Raw genomic sequence first — 20,251 nt, forward strand, 5'->3', positions numbered from 1 at the left:
GACAGACCGGTACAGCGACCGCATTACTGCAGAAGCTGCACCGATCCATCTGTCAATCTCCCGTTCCATCCTTCCCTCACTCGTGAACAAGACCCCAAGATACTTGAACTCCTCCACTTGAGGCAGGAACTCTCCACCAACCTGAAGCGGGCAAACCACCCTTTTCCGACTGAGAACCATGGCCTCGGATTTGGAGGTGCTGATTCTCATCCCAGCCGCTTCACACTCGGCTGCAAACCGTCCCAGTGCATGCTGGAGGTCCTGGTTTGATGAGGCCAGCACGACAACATCATCCGCAAAGAGCAGAGATGAAATCGCGTGGTCCCCAAACCCGACCTGCGCCCCTGGCTGCGCCTAGAAATTCTGTCCATAAAAATTATGAACAGAACCGGCGACAAAGGGCAGCCCTGCCGGAGTCCAACATGCACCGGGAACAAGTCTGACTTACTGCCAGCAATGCGAACCAAGCTCCTGCTCCGGTCGTACAGGGACCGGATAGCCCCTAGCAAAGGGCCCCGAACCCCATACTCCCAGAGCACCCTCCACAAGATTCCGCGAGGGACACAGTCGAATGCCTTCTCCAAATCCACAAAGCACATGTGGATTGGTTGGGCAAACTCCCATGAACCCTCCAGCACCCTGTAGAGGGTATAGAGCTGGTCCAGTGTTCCACGACCAGGACGAAAACCACACTGTTCATTCTGAATCCGAGGTTCTACTATCGGCCGGATTCTCCTCTCCAGTACCCTGGCATAGATTTTCCCGGGGAGGCTGAGAAGTGTGATCCCGCTATAGTTGGAGCACACCCTCCGGTCCCCCTTCTTAAAAAGAGGGACCACCACCCTGGTCTGCCAGTCCAAAGGCACTGTCCCCGACCGCCACGCGATGCTGCAGAGTCGTGTCAGCCAAGACTGCCCCACAACATCCAGAGACTTGAGGTACTCAGGGCGGATCTCATCCACCCCCGGTGCCTTGCCACCGAGGAGTTTCTTGACTACCTCGGTGACTTCAGCTCGGGTGATGGACGAGTCCGCCTCCGAGCCCTCAGCCTCTGCTTCCTCAATGGAAGATGTGACGGCGGGATTGAGGAGATCCTCGAAGTATTCCTTCCACCGTCCGGTGATATCCCCAGTCGAGGTCAACAGCTGCCCACCTCCACTGTAAACAGCGTTGGTAGGGCACTGCTTCCCCCTCCTGAGGCGCCGGACGGTTTGCCAGAATCTCTTCGAGGCCGACCGATAGTCCTTCTCCATGGCCTCACCGAACTCCTCCCAGGCCCGAGTTTTTGTCTCCACAACCACCCGGGCTGCAGTCCGCTTGGCCCGTCGGTACCCGTCAGCTGCCTCAGGAGTCCCACAAGCTAACCAGGCCCGGTAGGATGCCTTCTTCAGCTTGACGGCATCCCTTACTTCCGGTGTCCACCACCGGGTTCGGGGATTGCCGCCTCAACAGACACCGGAGACCTTACGGCCACAGCTCCGAGTGGCCGCGTTGACAATGGAGGTGGAGAACATTCCACTCGGACTCAATATCTCCAGACTCCCTCTGGATCTGGTCGAAGCTCTGTTGGAGGTGGGAGTTGAAGATCTCTTTGACAGGGGATTCGGCAGACCCTCACAGTACGTTTGGGTATGCCGAGTCTGTCCAGCTTCCTCTCCCGCCATCGGATCCAACTCACCACCAGGTGGTGATCAGTTGACAGCTCCGCCCCTCTCTTCACCCGAGTGTCCAAGACATACGGCCGGAGGTCAGATGAAACGACCACAAAGTCGATCATCGACCTCCGGCCTAGGGTGTCCTGGTGCCATGTGCACTGATGGACACCCTTATGCTTGAATATGGTGTTCGTTATGGACAAGCTGTAACTAGCACAGAAGTCCAATAACAGAACACCACTCGGGTTCAGATCAGGGGGGCCGTTCCTCCCAATCACGCCCCTCCAGGTGTCACTGTCGCTGCCCACGTGGGCGTTGAAGTCCCCCAGTAGAACGACAGAGTCCCCAGTCGGAGCACTTTCAGCACCCCTCCCAGAGACTCCCAAGAAGGCCGGGTACTCTGCACTGCTGTTTGGCCCATAGGCACAAACGACAATGAGAGACCTACCCCCGACCCGAAGGCGCAGGGAAGCGACCCTCTCGTTCACCGGGGTGAACTCTAACACATGGCGGCTGAGCTGGGGGGCTATAAGCCAACCCACACCAGCCCGCCGCCTCTCACCATGGGCAACTCCAGAGTGGTGAAGAGTCCATCCTCTCTCGAGGAGTGTGGTTCCAGAGCCCAAGCCGTGCGTAGAGGTGATCCCAACTATCTCTAGTCTGAATCTCTGAACCTCACGCACAATCTCAGGCTCCTTCCCCGCCAGAGAGGTGACGTTCCATGTCCCTAGAGCTAGATTCCGCGTCCAGGGATCGGGTTGTCTAGGCCAGTGGTTCTCAATCCTGGTCCTGGGGACCCACAGCTCTGCACAGTTTGTATGTCTCCCTCATTTAACACACCTGATTCAGATCATCATCTCGTTAGGAAAGAGCTCTATTAACTGAACTGGGAGTGTCAGATAAAGGAGACATATAAAATGTGCAGAGCTGTGGGTCCCCAGGACCAGGATTGAGAACCACTGGTCTAGGCCCCCGCCTTCAACTGCCGCCCGATCCACTTAGCACCAGCCCCTTACGGTCCCTCCTGCAGGTGGTGGGTCCACGGGATTGATTTTTAATGAACCATAAACAATTGTTGCACATGCACTTGTGGAAAAGTCCTTAAGACAGTAAGGGCCTTATCTTACACCCGGCGCAATGCAGCGCAAAGCCCTTACGCACTTTTACCTCACACACAAGCTTAAATTAGTCCACCCCGCAAGATTACTGTTGAACCTCGTATGAAAGGCAAAGGGGGAGGTGTTGCTGTAATTTATAGTAATATTTTCAGAATTACTAAGAAGTCTAGTTTAAAATATAATTCTTTTGAAGTGTTGGTGCTTAATGTAGCAATATATAGTGTAAATGATAAATCACGTTTTAGATTTGTGCTGGCTACTGTCTACAGGCCACCAGGGCACCATACAGACTTTATCAAAGAATTTGCTGACTTTCTATCAGAGTTAGTACTGGCTGCAGATAAAGGCCTAATTGTTGGTGATTTTAATATACATGTAGATGACGAAAAAGATGCATTGGGATTGGCATTTAAAGACATTTTTAACTCTATTGGAGTTAGACAACACGTGTCAGGACATACTCATTGTCGTAATCATACTCTAGATCTAATATTATCACACGGAATCAATGTTGATGCCATTGAAATTCTGCAGCAGATCATTATCTAGTCTCGTGTAAACTTTATTTAGCCAAGGCTGCAAAGCCGACTCCGTGTTACAAATATGTTAGACCTATCACTTCTGCCACTAAAGATTGCTTTATTAATAATCTTCCTAAACAGTTTCATCATCTCAGCATCCCAGATAGCTTAGAAGATCTTGATATTGCGACAGAAACTTTTAACTCTCTCTTTTCCAGCACTTTAGACACAGTTGCTCCGTTGCACTTAAAGAAGATTAAAGAAAATAGTCCAATGCCGTGGTACAACGAGCACACTCAGGCCCGTAAGAGAGCAGCCAGAAAAATGAAGCGCAACTGGAAGAAAACAAAACTAGAGTTATTTCGCATTTCATGGAAAGAGAGCACGATTGCATACAGAGAGGCCTTAAAAGAAGCTAGATCTGCTTATTTTTCAACCCTATTAGTAGAAAATAAACAAAACCCTAGGTATTTATTTGAAACAGTGGCTAAACTAACGAAAAACAAAGCTTCAAGCCCAGAAGTTTCCAAGCAGCACAGCAGTAATGACTTTATGAACTTCTTCACTTACAAGATTGATAATATCAGGGAGAAAATTATAACCATGCAACCGTCTACTACAGTATCGCATCAGGCAGTGCATTGTAGTCTCCTTAAGGAAAAATCTGATTCATTCATTGCTATAGAAGAGGAAGAATTCGCTAAACTCGTTAAATCATCTAAATCGACAACATGTATGTTAGACCCTATACCGACTAAGCTACTGAAAGAGATGCTTCCAGAGGTCATATAACCTCTTCTTAATATCATTAATTCATCTTTGTCATTAGGATACGTACCAAAAACTTCTAAGCTGGCTATGATTAAAGTTGATCCTACAGAATTAGTCAATTACAGGCCAATCTCGAATCTACCTTTTCTGTCAAAGATACTAGAAAAGGCGGTATCATCACAACTATGTTTCTTTTTAGAAAGAAATGATATCTGCGAGGATTTTCAGTCAGGATTTAAACGGTACCATAGTACTGAGACTGCTCTCATTAGAGTTACAAATGATTTTTCATCCGATCGTGGTTGTATCTTGCTATTAGTGTTACTCGATCTTAGTGCTGCATTTGATACTATTGACCACAACATTCTTTTAAATAGACTCAAAAATTATGTTGCCATTACTGGAATTGCATTATCATGGTTTAAATCATACTTATCTGACTGTTATCAGTTTGAAGCAGTAAATGAAGAAATGTCTTATCGATCAAAAGTTCAGTATGGCGTACCACAAGGCTCAATACTAGGACTGTTGCTTTTCACTCTGTACCCTTGGGAGATATCATTAGGAAGCATGGAATTAGTTTTCACTGTTATGCTGATGATACTCAGCTCTATATTTCTTCACGCCCTGATGAAACTTACCAATTCACAAAATTAACGGAATGCATAGCTGATATAAAAAAATGGATGATTAGTAATTTCCTACTACTTAATTCTGAAAAAACAGAGATTCTAATTATTGGACAAAAAAAACTTCCTCACGTAATAACCTAGAATACTGTCTAACACTTGATGGCTGCTCTGTCAAGCCTTCGTCGTCGGTTAGGAACCTGGGGGTGCTCTTTGATACCAATCTTTAATTTGAAAGTCACGTGTCTAGTATCTGTTAAACTGCAATTTTCCATCTTAAAAATATATCTAAATTACGTCATATGCTCTCATTGACAAATGCGGAACAATTAGTTAATCCGTTCATGACATCAAGGCTAGATTATTGTATTACTTTTTATTACTTTTATTACTATTTAATTAATTTTAATATGAGGTGGTGGGTAATAAAAAAAAAAAAAATAAATCACTCATGTATTCCATGATTCCTAATTCACTACTATCTCAATTACAATTAAGTACAAAATAACTTTATTCAGTTGTGTAGGCACTAAAACAGTCCAATACATTAGTCAAATTATTTTTTATGATAAAATAATTAAGATTTCTGTGCCACCCCAGACTGGTTGCTGGCCCTTGCCTGGCCACCCCTATGAAAAAATCCTGGCTCCGCCACTGTGTATGTAAACAGAGAGAAGTTTTCAGCATAATGTCCTGCATAAAAAGGATGAATTTCCCCTCGTCTAGGGTTAATGTAAACCTGGTTCCCTTAGAAGGGGAACAAGGCACTGCATCTTGGTTACCAGTGTTTGAGGCACATGTAAACAAACAGCAATAATCATTGGGAGACGGCAGTCCTTGCGTCACATGCGTATAATGCCCGTGAGTATAAAAGGGTGTCTGAGTTACATATCATCAACACTTTTGTCTGAGGGAGATGCGCAGGCAGGCCTGAGGTATGGCACTGAGACATAGCATGTCATCCCCCGTCTCAGGCAACCAGGGTTACTGTTTAAACCTGAGATGTTTCCTTTAGAAGTGGAACTCTGATGCTGTGTCTTGGTATTGATGCTATTGGGATTGAATATTCACAAACATAGTGAGCATAACATAAATCGACTATGGATTACCCAGTCGGAGTCAGAAGCAAGTCAACCCCATGAGCGCATCCCATGTGACTCATCTAGTGGCACTATAAACCAATACTCCCTGATACTTGGAAAGATCCCCAAGCTTCTGTGCTCTACAGCAAGGGAAGTCCTGGCGGTTACACCTGGCCCCCTTCCTTATAGGATAGGCCTCAGTCCTATATGACCAGAATTTGACAAGGCTCTTAGGGAGCAGCCTACTGCGGGGGAGCTTCTACTCCATTTTAACACCTCTACTTATCAGTTTTAACCACTGATCATCCCTATGGAAGCACCCCACCAAAGGGGAGCATATATCCCTTCCTCAAGACTCAACAACAGTTGGGAAGGGAGATAAACAAAGCAGAGGTACTCTTGTTCACCCTGCTCTACCTTAAGGGGTACTTGAGCAGCCTGCCAAAGGGAGCATGCAAGGTACTAAAAACATCAGTAATTAGCACCTCCCTTTGGTATTTCCACTCATCCAAGGGGGATAATACATTTGTACCCTTTACTCAGAAAAGGGAGGCAAACGGAAGTAGGACATAATGCAGTTTGCCCAATATCTCTCATTACCCAGGCTCTATACACCAAGGAAGGCACATGGGAGCCTAGGCCCTACTTAAAGAGCCCAATTTAACTGGGGGTGAGCAGCTCATACCCTGCCTTGAGTCAAGGCACTCTACCTAAGACCTGTTAAAGCTAGCACTTCATCTTTTTTATTTTGGCAATAGACCATAGTATGCAACAGATAAAAGGAGGGACGCCCCACAGGCGAACTTCCTCTAATTATTAGCATTGTTAACCCTTTCACACGTAAGTTTAAAATATTCTGGCTGACCCCCCAGCGTGAGTTTTTCAAGGTGACCGTTATTTAGAACGTGTCACTTTATGGTTTCCATGGTGATGCGTCATTGCTTGTCACGTGACACACTGCAGCAACAACAGCGCTGAATGAATGATGATCTGCTTTTATGTCAGTTTTCCTTTTTTATTCAAAATATTCACAAATTTGTTAGCTATGGCATGAAATATCTGATATTCCAATTGTCAAATATATGCAAGTGGAAGTGTTTTGTTGTTTAAACACCTTTATAACGGTTGCATTAGTTGAGCTGAATGTTAGTTTTGTCATGTTAGTTTGTGCCACAGATGCAGTTCAGAGAATCGGATCTGTTGGATTTACAACACGTGAATTCATCCACTTTTCAAGAAATACATAAAAGTAAATGGCTGGTGAACTGGGAGAAGAATAGAGTAAACTTTAAAGTTACTTACACAATGTGTATCTGATATGAATAAAACGTGTTTAATTATAATGGAAAGTATTATTATTGCCTCTTCCATAGACATCAGTGTGTATTTTACAAACTCTAAATGTATTGTTTTTTTAGTACTTAATTTATATGTCTGAAACCTAAAATACACATTATGTGGTTGAAAACACTGACAAGTTGTGATATATGACAGCTCTGAGTGCCTGTCTCTGGCTCAGTGCCAGCCAACGCGCAAAAGCACATTTGAATTTAGCAGCTGATCACGTGATGCACTGAACGTTCTAATCACACCGTGTGATCGTACGCTCCAGGGACCAGCCTAGACTGATCACACCGGTGTGATCGTACGTGCGAAAGGGTTAAACCAGGGGCTATAGTCGAGCACCCATCAAAACACCCATCCAAAGGGGAGCATACATCCCTACTTCAAAACTCAACAGTACCTCTGCCACCAGTTGGTGGGCCACGTACAACGGGCATGCAGCTTTGGGTCTGTGGACGGGGCCTCAGCTGCATTGGCATATCAATTGCCTCGAGTTGCTAGCAATACGTCTTGTTTTCAGCCGCTTCAAGGTGCTGCATCTGAGGTCGCTTCATGCCATTCACATCCCTGGCGAGCTCAGTCGTACAGCCGACGAGCTCTCATGACAGCTTACACTTCCGGGATAGTGGCGACTCCATCCCCAGGTGGTCCAGCTGATTTGGAGGCGCTTCAGAGGTGCAGGTGAGGACACATTTGAGCTGCACGCGGTACAGTCTGAGCTGGAAGCTGTTGAGAAACAGATCCACGACCTTTTAGTGAGACAGGCCGAGCTGAGAGACCGGCGTTTGGCTCTTGAAACATCACGCGCTGATGCTCACAAATCAGAGATTAATGTTACTAACCCGCTGACTCCGACCTTGTCTACTCCGTGCGTTACTCGGCATCGGTCCCGAGCGCCAAGGTCGCGATCAGCCATGGTCTCGTTCACTCCGGCTCCAACACGCCACCACGAAGCCTGGATATTTCCGCAGCGGAAGACGCGAGTCAGGTCTAGACCAAGACCCTCTCCGACCCTCCCGGTTTTCGAGTTATCCACACAAAACCGCTTCTCCGCTCTTCGCGAAACAGAACGCGATGCTGTGATCATCGGTGATTCCATTGTTCGGCACGTCCATGCTACATCAGGTAAAAATAAGGTGCACAGTCACTGCTTTCCTGGTGCTCGTGTTTCTGAAATCGCTGCTCGCGTTCCCGAGATTCTGAACGATAACGAGCGCGTCGGAACTTTGGTATTGCACGCGGGAGTGAACGACATCAGGCTGCGCCAGACGGAAGTTCTGAAGAAAGACTTCAGGAATCTGATCGATACGGTACGCAGCACATCGCCTGATATAACGATCATTGTGTCAGGACCGCTTCCCACGTACCGTCTAGGACATGACAAGTTTAGTAGATTATTCGCGCTAAATGAATGGTTAACGTCATGGTGCAATGAGCAGAAACTGCTCTTTGTAAATAATTGGAATCTGTTTTGGGAGCGTCCTAGGCTTTACCGTGCTGAAGGCTTACACCCAAACAGATTCGGATCGGATCTTCTGTCAGATAACATCTCCAAAATGTTAAATACCTTTTGACTAGTAACCAAAAGTCCAAATCATAGTCTCTGCTGCACCAAATTAACTGATATAAATACTAGTGTAGAACAGTGCATAGAAACTGTGTCTATTCCTCGTTTAGTGCGATCAAATAATAAATCTACTGCAGGATCTAGGAAAAATCTAATTGTTATTAAAACAGAAAATGTTGCTATGAGTAAACAAAAACAATTTCTAAAGCTAGGTCTTTTAAACATTAGATCACTCACACCTAAGGCAGTTATTGTAAATGAAATAGTCACAGATAATAGCATCGATGTACTTTGCCTTACTGAAACCTGGCTTAAACCAAATGATTATTTCGGTCTAAATGAGTCTACTCCATCAGGATACTCCTATAAGCACGAGCCCCGTCTGATTGGTCGTGGCGGCGGTATTGCAACTATCTATAGAGATATTCTCAATGTTACTCAGAAAACGGGTTATAAGTTTATTTCATTTGAAGTACTTGTACTAAATGTTACGCTCTTAGATGATAGAAAAACATCCCTATTATCTTTAGCCTTGGCTACCCTATATAGACCACCAGGGCCTTACGCTGATTTCCTAAAAGAATTTGCAAATTTTCTCTCAGATCTATTGGTCAATGTCGATAAAATATTAATTGTTGGAGATTTTAACATACACGTAGATAATCAAAATGATACTTTAGGGGCTGCGTTTATAGACTTATTAAACTCCTTTGGGGTTAAGCAAAACGTTACCAGACCAACTCATCGTTTTAATCATACACTCGATTTAATTATATCACATGGAACCGATCCAACCGATATAGATATCATTCCGCAAAGTGATGATGTAACTGACCATTACATGGTAACTTGCATATTACGTACCCCGGTAATATATCATGCTGCGCCGCGTTATCGATTAGGCAGAACAATCCTTCCATCCACCATAGATATTTTTTCAAATTGCTTATCGGATCTGTCTCAGCTGCTGCCTGAACCTAAACAAACAGATGAACTAGACGAACTAACCAGCACTATGAGCACCATTCTCTCTGGAAAATTGGATATTGTTGCACCTATGAGACTAAAAAAGGTCAGAGAGAAAATTAAAGCACCATGGTACAACAATACTACTCGTGTTCTAAAGAGAGAAACCCGTAATTTAGAGCGTAAATGGAAACAAACTAATTTAGAGGTTTTTAGAAACGCTTGGAAAGACAGTACGTCACGCTATAAAAAGGCCCTAAAAGCGGCCAGGGCTGAGCACCTCCGCAAACTAATAGAAAATAACCAAAACAATCCTAGGTTCTTATTTAACACCGTGGCTAGACTAACAAATAAACAAGCGTCACCTGAACAAAATATTCCGTTACAGTTTAGTAGTAATGATTTCATGAATTTTTTCACTGAGAAAATAGAAAACATCAGATCCACAATTGTAAACGTTCAATCTTCAATCGCGCCTTATAATTCAGCCTCGATTATCACCCCGCAAGAACAATTACAGTGCTTTACAACTATAGAACAAAAAGAGTTAAATAAACTTATCATTTCCTCTAAAACAACAACATGTTTATTAGATCCCATACCAACTAAACTATTGAAAGAAGTGTTACCTATAGTGGAAGAGCCTCTCCTCAATATTATTAACTCGTCTTTATCTTTAGGTCATGTTCCAAGAACATTTAAACTGGCAGTTATAAAACCTCTAATTAAGAAACCACAATTAGACCCAAATAACCTAGCAAATTATAGACCCATTTCAAATCTTCCTTTTATGTCCAAAATATTAGAAAAAGTTGTGTCTGACCAACTGGGCTCTTTCTTGCAAGAAAATGACACCTATGAAAAGTTTCAGTCTGGGTTCAGGCCGCATCATAGCACTGAAACTGCGCTTGTTAAAATCACAAATGATTTACTCTTAGCTTCTGACCAAGGCTGTATCTCAATACTAGTTTTACTTGATCTTAGTGCTGCGTTCGATACTATAGATCACACAATACTCTTAGATCGGCTACAAAACTATACCGGTGTTCAGGGACAAGCATTAAGCTGGTTCAGATCATACCTATCTGACCGCTACCATTTTGTCTATTTAAACGGAGAAAAATCGATCATAACTCCAGTAAACTATGGAGTGCCGCAAGGATCTGTGTTAGGCCCTCTATTATTCTCAATATATATGCTGCCACGTTGAAATATTATAAGGAAACAAGGAATTAGTTTCCATTGTTATGCTGATGACACTCAACTATATATTTCATCACGGCCGGATGAAAACGCTAAATTATCCAAATTGACAGAGTGTGTTAAAGATATAAAAGATTGGATGACGCACAATTTTCTTTTATTAAATCCAGATAAGACAGAGGTAATACTTATCGGTTCAAAAAACCGCCCACAAAACCTCTTACAATACAACTTTAACATAGTAGGGTGTCCTGTTACTTTATCCTCTACAGTAAAAGACCTGGGTGTTATATTAGATTGTAACTTGTCTTTTGAAAATCATATTTCATATGTTACAAAAACAGCCTTTTTTCATCTTAGAAATATTGCTAAGTTACGTAACATGCTATCAGTTTCTGATGCAGAAAAGTTAGTTCATGCATTCATGACCTCGAGACTAGATTACTGTAATGCGTTATTAGCTGGTTGTCCTGCATCCTCAATAAACAAGCTACAGTTAGTCCAAAATGCCGCCGCTAGAGTTCTTACTAGATCAAGAAAGTTTGACCATATAACACCAATTTTATCATCACTACATTGGTTACCTATAAAGTTCCGTATTAATTACAAGGTATTGCTACTGACTTATAAAGCCCTAAACGGCTTAGCTCCAGTTTATTTAACGGATCTTCTATCACCCTATAATCCATCGCGCTCTTTAAGATCACTAAATTCGAGGCTTTTGGTCATACCTAGGATATCCAGATCCACCAAAGGAGGGAGAGCATTTTCACATTTAGCTCCAAAACTCTGGAATAGTCTTCCTGATACTGTTCTTTGCTCAGATTCGCTCTCCCAGTTTAAAACTAGATTAAAGATGCATCTCTTCAGCCAGGCATTCATATAATATTTTAATCTTACAGTTAAATCCGGTCTCTACTTCATAAACGCCAGAGGAGAACTGGCCCCCGACTGAGCCTGGGTTCTCCCAAGGTTTTTTTTTTTCTCCATTAGGTCACCTGATGGAGTTTTTCGGTTCCTTGCCACTGTTGCCTTTGGCTTGCTCAGTTGGGGATACTTAAATTGATTAATCGATTCAACAGTGCTATTGATCTGCATTACCAAACGTGGATGTTTTACACCAGAAACAAACACTGATGTACTATTTTATTTAATACTGTGAAGCTGCTTTGATACAATCTGTATTGTGAAAAGCGCTATATAAATAAAGTTGACTTGACTTGACTTGGCTTCAGAACCGCACAGGTAGATCTGTTTGCCTCACCGGACACGTCACATTGCCAGTTGTTCTTCTCCCTGACTGACGGAACCCTCGGCACATATGCATTGGCACGCAGCTGGCCCCGGAGCCTACGCAAGTATGTGTTTCCCCCAGTGAGCCTTATTGCACAGACCTTGTGCAGAGTCAGGAAGGATGTGGAGCAGGTCCTGTTAGTGGCCCCTATTGGCCCAACCGGACCTGGTTCCCAGAACTAGTACTCCTCGATACAGTCCCTCCCTGGCCCATTCCTCTGAGGAAGGACCTACTCTCTCAGAGACGGGCACCTTATGGCACCCGCGTCCAGGCCTCTGGAAACTCCATGTCTGGTCCCTGGATGAGACACTGAGGTTCTAGGTGACAAGCCCAGGCAGTGGTAGACACCATCACTTCCGCTAGAGCACCCTCTACGAGGCGCCTCTATGCATTGAAGTGGAACCTATTTGTTGAGTGGTGTTCTTACCGATGGGAAGACCCCCGACGATGCCCGATCAGAGTTGTGCTTTCTTTCCTGCAAGATGGGTTGGAGCAAAAACTGTCTCTCTCCACCCTCAAAGTGTATGTCGCCGCTATTGCCTCGCATCACAATGCAGTTGAAGGTAAGCCATTGGGAAAGCATGACCTGATCGTCAGGTTCCTGAGGGGGGCAAGGAGACTTAATTGCCTCGTCCCCACTCTATACCCTCTTAGGACCTGTCTCTGGTGCTCAGAGCACTGCAGAGACCTCCCTTCGAACCGCTGCCGTCAGCAGAGCTAAAGATCCTGTCACTAAAGACAGCGCTCCTGATGGCGCTGGCTTCTATCAAGTGTGTAGGGGACCTGCAAGCATTTTCGGTCGACGAATCGTGCCTAGAGTTCGGGCCAGGTGACAACCATGTTGTACTGAGACCCCTGGCCTGGCTATGTGCCCAAGGTTCCTACCACTCCTTTCAGAGACCAGGTAGTGAACCTGCAAGCTCTGCCCTTGAAGGAGGCAGACCCAGCCCTGGCTTTTCTCTGTCCCGTCCGCTCCTTGCGGTTATACGTGGACAGAACGCAAAGCTTTAGGACCTCAGACCAGCTCTTTGTCTGTCTGTTAGCAGAATGGAAAGGCTGGCTCCAAGCAGAGGTTAGCCCACTGGATAGTGGATGCAATTGTCTTGGTTTTTTCAATCCCAAGACGTGCCTTGCCCATTCGGATTGCGAGCTCACTCAACTAGAAGTGTTGCTTCCTCCTGGGTGTTGGCTCAAGGCGCCTTGCTGACAGATATATATAGAGCTGCGGCGACACCCAACACGTTCGCTAGATTCTATAGCCTTTGTGTAGAGCTGGTATCTTCCCGTATACTCGCCCCTAGTGGCCAGTAGCGCAGGGAACACGCTCAAGTGTCGGCTTGCTACGCCATTCTCGCCTGGTCGGCTAGATACGTGTGTCTATTTGCTCCAGTGTGTTCCCCAGAGACGGCTAACCCTGTTGAGTTCCTTCGTCACTCCTACGGCAGTCAGACGTTGCGAAGCATCTGACGCCAGGCCTAACACTCATATGCACTGAGGAACCTGTGCTAGACTGGGAGTCTATATGTAGTGGTCCCTGCGGCGACCCCATATGTGTATTTTCCATGGTACGGCTACCCTATCGGCTAGCCAGTGTTTTTCTCTGCCGGTATGCTTCCCCTCTAGGATCAGGCTGGAACCACCCCAGAGACTTCCATATGTCTTACTACCCTCCTTGTCTAGGCCATATGTGTATTCTCCACAGGTTACCTCCCTTTGGGCAGGTCATGGCTTCGGCAGCATTCTCCTTCCCCTGGGAAGGGCACGCTTTCCCAGTGTTATCCAATGTTCTCACTGCGTGGGTCTTGCGTAACATCAGTGGCCAGGACTCCCCGCATAAGCTTCTGCACCAAACTATGGGAGAGAAGTGAGGCTTATGCAGGGCACTGGAAGGGCTAACAACATGGCGTGTTGGTAGGGATACCATTCAAGTCGGATCCCTCTGACGAACGTAGGAGTGACCGTCATGAAAGGGAATGTCTCGGTTACAAATGGTAACCCACATTCCCTGAAAGAGGGAATGGAGACGTTCGTCCCGTCACCATGTTTTTGTACCATCGCTGCAGACAGCCGGGTCCCTGGCTCGGCTCCTCAGCGAAAACCAAAGATGCGTTGCACCTGCTGCTCATTATATACCCGCGCTGCGTGATAGAAGCAGCTGGCACAATTATTACATGCCAATGTGCATTGGCTCGTTTACTTTCTCTCGAAGTAGATTGGTCTCTCTGCGAAGATCCCATTCAAGTCGGATCCCTTCGACGAACGTCTCCATTCCCTCTTTCAAGGAACATGGGTTACCATATGTAACCAAGACGTTTTTACCTGTGTTTAGGTTACTGTTTTTGTTTTTTAGTTGTTGTTGTTTTTTTTTTTTTTTACATATAGATTCACAATATCATATCATTTGACAGTGATAGTAAGTAGCCAGCATGGTTTTACCTGTGGTTACCAAGTCAGTCTCACTGTCAGAATATTTTAATTTAAGCCTGTAATAATATAATAATTATAAATTAAATAATTGTTGCCAATAGCTATGAGCTTGTATAATTCATATATTTGTTCCAAGCAGAGGTGGACAGTAACAAAGTACATTTACTTGAGTACTGTACTTAAGTATACTTTTTGAGTATCTGTACTTAAAGGGCACCTATTATGCAAAATTCACTTTTACATGGTGTTTGAACATAAATGTGTGTTGGCAGTGTGTGAGCAAAACCACCCTAGAATGATAAAAATCCACCCAGTAGTTTTTTTACTATCTCAATAAATCATAAGCACTGTCTCAGAACGCCCTGTTCTAGATTTCCCTCACTGTGACGTAGAAATGAGCTAAGCCCCACCGACGTGATTTGATTGACATCTGGTTTTGGCATAGACCCCGCTCTCTGTGATCTGCATCCTCCATTGTTTCAACGACAGCCGGTAATGTCTCCTAAGAAGTGTAGGTGTTCTGTTGTGGGATGTAAGAATGGACATATTAGTCTTCAGACATCAGAGACATCAGAGACAGACATAGTCAGTCTGACATCAGAGCCACTGAAAACGCAGCGGATGGATTTTATTTATGAAGAAAAGGAGCCACTTAAACTTCCTAAATACGAGATTCATTTTCTGACTGACTATTTAGTGAACGAGGGTCAAAGTTAATCCTCAAGTGTGGATCGTTGCCTACAGTTCGCGATCCAACGTCACCTCCAGAAAAAGTAAGTGTATTTTATGATTTTTGAGCAAATAGTAATTTCAATCGATGTCAGCCAGTTCAACAACAAATGCGTCTAAAGCTATTTATTGTCGTCGTCATAGGATGTCTCAACAAACAATGTCAGACAGTTTTATGTCACGTAGGCATTTTTTTTGCAGCATTTACAAATGTAAATAAATCAAGGTCTGCTCTATCTCCATAGACAGTAGGCTATATAAACGTCTATCTCCCTCCCCTTAAGAAAAAAATAAGAAAATTTGTTTGTACTTAGCAAACATTATCACAGTAGTGTGTGTGTGTGTAGTTTCAAAAAATTGCGCGAACGTTATCACAGTTCGTGTGTGTGTGTTGCACATCCATAATGGCAAAAGGGACGCGATTAAAACTTTGTAAGTACATAAATGTATCAAATAACCATTCCGAGACGTTTAGTCCATTCTCATTCGTGTTTATTCTGTGCCGGAGTCTCTTCATCATCTAGGTCCAGCAGCAGGGCGGGGATATGCAGCTCATTTACATTTAAAGTGGTACACACAAAACAGCTCTTTTTAAAACAGGCCCCAAAAATGACATTTTCAAATGGTTATAATAAATTAACTGTGGGGTATTTTGTGCTGAAACTTCACAAATGCATTCTGGGGACACCCAAGACCAATATTACATCTTCTAAAAAGGGGCATAATAGGTGCCCTTTAACTTGAGTATTATTTTTTTCTGGAAACATTTTACTTTAACTTCATTACATTTGAAAGACAAATATCGTACTCCACTACATTTCTGTCAAGGTCCTTGAGTAGAAAGTAGTAATGTCAGTTAGGGGATGATTTTGGTTGCAGGGCTTGCATTTTGGTTAGAAATCAAAGTCGAGTTGACGTCAGAACCCGACTGATGTTGGTTTCTGACGTCAACACGATTTTCATTTTTAATCACAATACAACGTCTGCCCAACGCTGGAGATTAACGTCAATCTGACGTTGGATTCTGACATCAATCTGATTTTCATTTTCAATGTTGGGTTTGGTCTTCTAAATGCAAATTGTGTCATTGTTTTGGAGCACACTAGATTATAACAGGAAGGCTAAAATATTCATACTAAAAGCCAAAAAACTATTTAACAGGGCATTATTTGAGGGAACAGCCATTTGGGTGTCCGAAACCATTGTGGACGTTATTGAGTGCACTTATTCAATCTCACATTCAATCCCACTACTGGAACTGTGTTCTAGAAATAAATTTGATATTGATATGAGGGTAGGTAGGCAGGCATATATTCAGAGGCATAAGGTACTGTAAGTATTACATACAACAATGCAACAATAATAAAACAATGCATTGACATTTACTTTTTACTTTTGATACTGAAGTACTTTTAAAAACAAGTACTTCTGTACTTTTACTTAAGTAAATATCAGTCTTTACAACTTTTACTTGTAACGGAGTAATATTTGACCAGTAGTATCTGTACTTTCACTCAAGTAAGGAAGTTGTGTACTTTGTCCACCTCTGGTTCTAAGTAAAATAGTTGTACACAGCTGTACATTATTAAGTTGGGTATCACTTTTCCAAGTAAATACAATACTTTTACTTTTTAGGGTTGTTTATCTTATTTATTGAAACTGTTATGTGTTTCATAATTTGTTTATGATTATTTATTTATCAGTCATCAACTGTACAAAATATATGAAATTGCCCTTTGAAATATTTTATTGCTTCTATTACAGTTTGTAAACAGGGGCCTTGCCATGTGGATGAATATGAAGTCAAACTCTTTGCTAACCATTTCCTTAAATCGTCCAGCACAACTAAATGTAGGCTTATTACATTATACTAGTTTCTGTGCAGAATGCTGTATTATTAGAGATGCCGTTCCAGTTTTCATTTAGCGTTGAAGCAGCGATGAGTCATATCAGTGGATCTTTAGAGTGGCCTCCTTAGCCAATCGTATTTGCCCTACATCCAAAAGTCACTGCGCAAATGGACCTAATCCTATCAAAGCAGTATTTTTGCTGCTTAATTAATATCAAAATTGGTACACATCTTAATCCATTTTATAATGTTTGCATTACCTTCTCATTCAATAAAAATGTTTTATAATGAGTTTGCCGTCCTAGATGTTACAATGCTGTCAAACCAGATCAAACAAATAAATAAGTTTCTTATTTATTATCCTAAAATTTATTTGAAACATAATACTCAATTAGGAGTGGTGTTATGAAATAAAAAAATATAATTATTGTGTAAGAGTAAATACAGTCAGAGTAAATTGGATCAAAATCAATGACATGACGAAATGTTGACTAAATTTAAAGTATATTTTCTTTGAAAGGAAAAATCTGACTGAAAATAATAATATTAATAAGTACTTTGAATACACCTTAATTCTCAATCTCAGACTCTTTCTGTGCTCTTTGCAGGACTACACCATCACCATGTATTTCCAACAAAGCTGGAGGGACAAACGGTTGGCCTACGCTGAGATGGCTTTGAATCTCACTTTGGACAACCGTGTGGCTGATCAGTTATGGCTCCCAGATACCTACTTCCTGAATGACAAGAAGTCTTTCCTGCACGGTGTGACGGTGAAGAACCGAATGATTCGGCTCCACCCAGATGGCACTGTTCTTTATGGACTAAGGTAAATGCCACTGCCTCTGTAACATCACTGCTACCTATGTGTATTGTGCTGTATAATGTCAGATTTTCCAATAACACTGCAAATCATAGTCTTAAAGTCCACATGAAATCAGAAATGACCCTTAGCACACATTACTAGTCATGTGGTGAACAATTAATCCATGACAATTACATTTGTCACAATACTGATGTTAAGTCGGTCACAACTCTGTTCACACAGACTTTAAGATGTTTGTAATCAGCTGAAAGTAATGAATAGGTTTCATTCACTCAGTCCAAGCTTAATAATTGCCTGATTCACTGTCATTTAGCCTGAACTTTGCAGCCATTTTGTCTTACATCATTCTTGTATTTATTGTTGATATCAGTATCAAAGTTATTAGTTTAACTTTAATTAAAAGTTAAACTTTATGTCACACTTGCTATCACAGTGAGGACAAGGTTAGCTATGGGAAAGCTTCTATTTGGGGTGTGTGAAAGATATGTGTTAATGGTTCACAAAACTGACAGACTGTGTTGAAAATGAAGGCGCTAATGATATTGGGTGGAAAGTGTGAGGAAGCTTTTGATTTACAGCCCTGCTTCAAACTTCGTTATTGATTTGGCCAAAGTAAGGTGGTCCCTTACTTTCAGAAAACATAAAACTGCATATAGCAAATTAGTCACGACTGTTTCCTGAAACTGTAACATGTAACATTCATACAACAAAAAAATTCTGGTGACCATATACATTTTTGTGCAAATTATCAAAAATGCTGGCGGTGGCTGGCACCTTTTAGTAAATGTATTAAATTAACAACAACAACAAAAAAAAACTCTGAACTTTTCAGCTAGATGGAGCACAATGGAACAAACTGAGACAAGTTTTGAAGGTTTGACTATTGTCAGCTCAACACAGAGGGCCCTATTTTAATGATCTAAGCGCATGGTCTAAAGCGCACGGCGCAAGCTAGCTACTTTTGCTAGTTTTTGGTTTGTTCTTATTCTCTTAATGAGTAATGGGTGTGTTTTGGGCGTAATGTGCAGTAAACCAATCAGAGTCTCATCTCCCATTCCCTTTAAATGCAAAACGTGACGCAATGGCCAGTCCCTCCAGGATTTTGCGATGTTGCGATCGTAACTATTAACGCAACTTCAACAAATCCCCGTGAATTCAGTGCGACTTGCAATTTTGACCAATCACCGCAACTTTTCTGCAACTTTGACCAATCATCGCAGTCTCCAGCAAAGCGTTGTCCACTTTCCTCACGCAGCGGCTCACTCTCCTCACACAACAGGCGACTCACTTAACGGGCGACTCACTTTCCTCACACAGCGAGCGACTCACTTTCCTCAGCTGGCGACTCACTCATGTAAGCTACATTGACCTACTATTATAATAAAATCTCTACCTTTATAAAATCCTGCGGTGGTGCAATAACTAACTACTTCAGTAAAGTGTTCAATTTTTGTGTTGTAAAATTTATTCTGAGCCAATAATCTTAAATTGAGTCTCATTGCATTTTTTTAACATTTCTAAATGTAATTTCCCCCTAACTGTCATCTTTCATGTAAAATTCTATACATTTTAAGTCACTACATGGCTTTGACCAATCAAATTGACTAGTATCAACAAAAAATATTTTTTTCCCACTGCAGAGAAAACAGAATCTGCATCAGAGGTGGCATTTATAAAAATGTGAATATGCAAAACAAGAATAAAACACATTGTTTGGCCACTTTAAAATAAACACCCGTAAACTTTTGTGGATTTTATAAATTAGCTTTAAAATAGAATATTCTAAAAAAGTGACATTTCCATTTTTGCTGATTAACATTGGTATCAAAATAGGTAAAACACATTTCAAAGTTACATACAACATTATGTTTTGCAGCTAGGCGAGCATTATAATGTGTGTTACAAAGTGAGCACATTTGTCTCTGAAGTAAAGGATGGACTACAATAGAGCCGGTGCTGAACAGTGTTTTCTATGGGACATGGTAAGTCCCTTTGGGGTGGACTGGACTTTGGGCTTTTTCACTTTGTAAACCTATAACATGCACAAAAAAAGATAACACAATAAAGGAAAGGGGAAAAGCCAAAAAGTATAATATGAGCACTTTAAAGGGATACTTCAGGATTAAGGATTAAGCTTTGTAGCAGTAGAAAACCTGTAGTATTTTCAAATTACCGTGCTTCCCTCCCTCATATCCCCCTGAGACGAGAGATTTATGTATTTTTTTTGTCTGTAAAAAATCCTTCAATGATGCAAAAATTGTCATTTTGTG

At 42.6% G+C, this 20,251-nt stretch overlaps 1 protein-coding gene across 1 annotated transcript in view; it reads left to right on the forward strand.

Moving 5' to 3' along the window:
* Nucleotides 1-20,251, forward strand: part of gabrb4 (gamma-aminobutyric acid type A receptor subunit beta4) — a gene marked incomplete at its 3' end in the record, with an annotated part of 96,397 nt that overhangs the window by 42,687 nt on the left and 33,459 nt on the right. Inside the window, exon 4 of the mRNA XM_081390451.1 lies at nucleotides 17,764-17,984. Within this exon, the coding sequence (XP_081246577.1) occupies nucleotides 17,764-17,984 (221 nt within the window). The remainder of the gene's footprint in view (nucleotides 1-17,763; nucleotides 17,985-20,251) is intronic.

The sequence above is a fragment of the Scardinius erythrophthalmus genome (assembly GCF_964197995.2).
Source record: "Scardinius erythrophthalmus genome assembly, chromosome: 17".
Taxonomy (NCBI): domain Eukaryota; kingdom Metazoa; phylum Chordata; class Actinopteri; order Cypriniformes; family Leuciscidae; genus Scardinius; species Scardinius erythrophthalmus.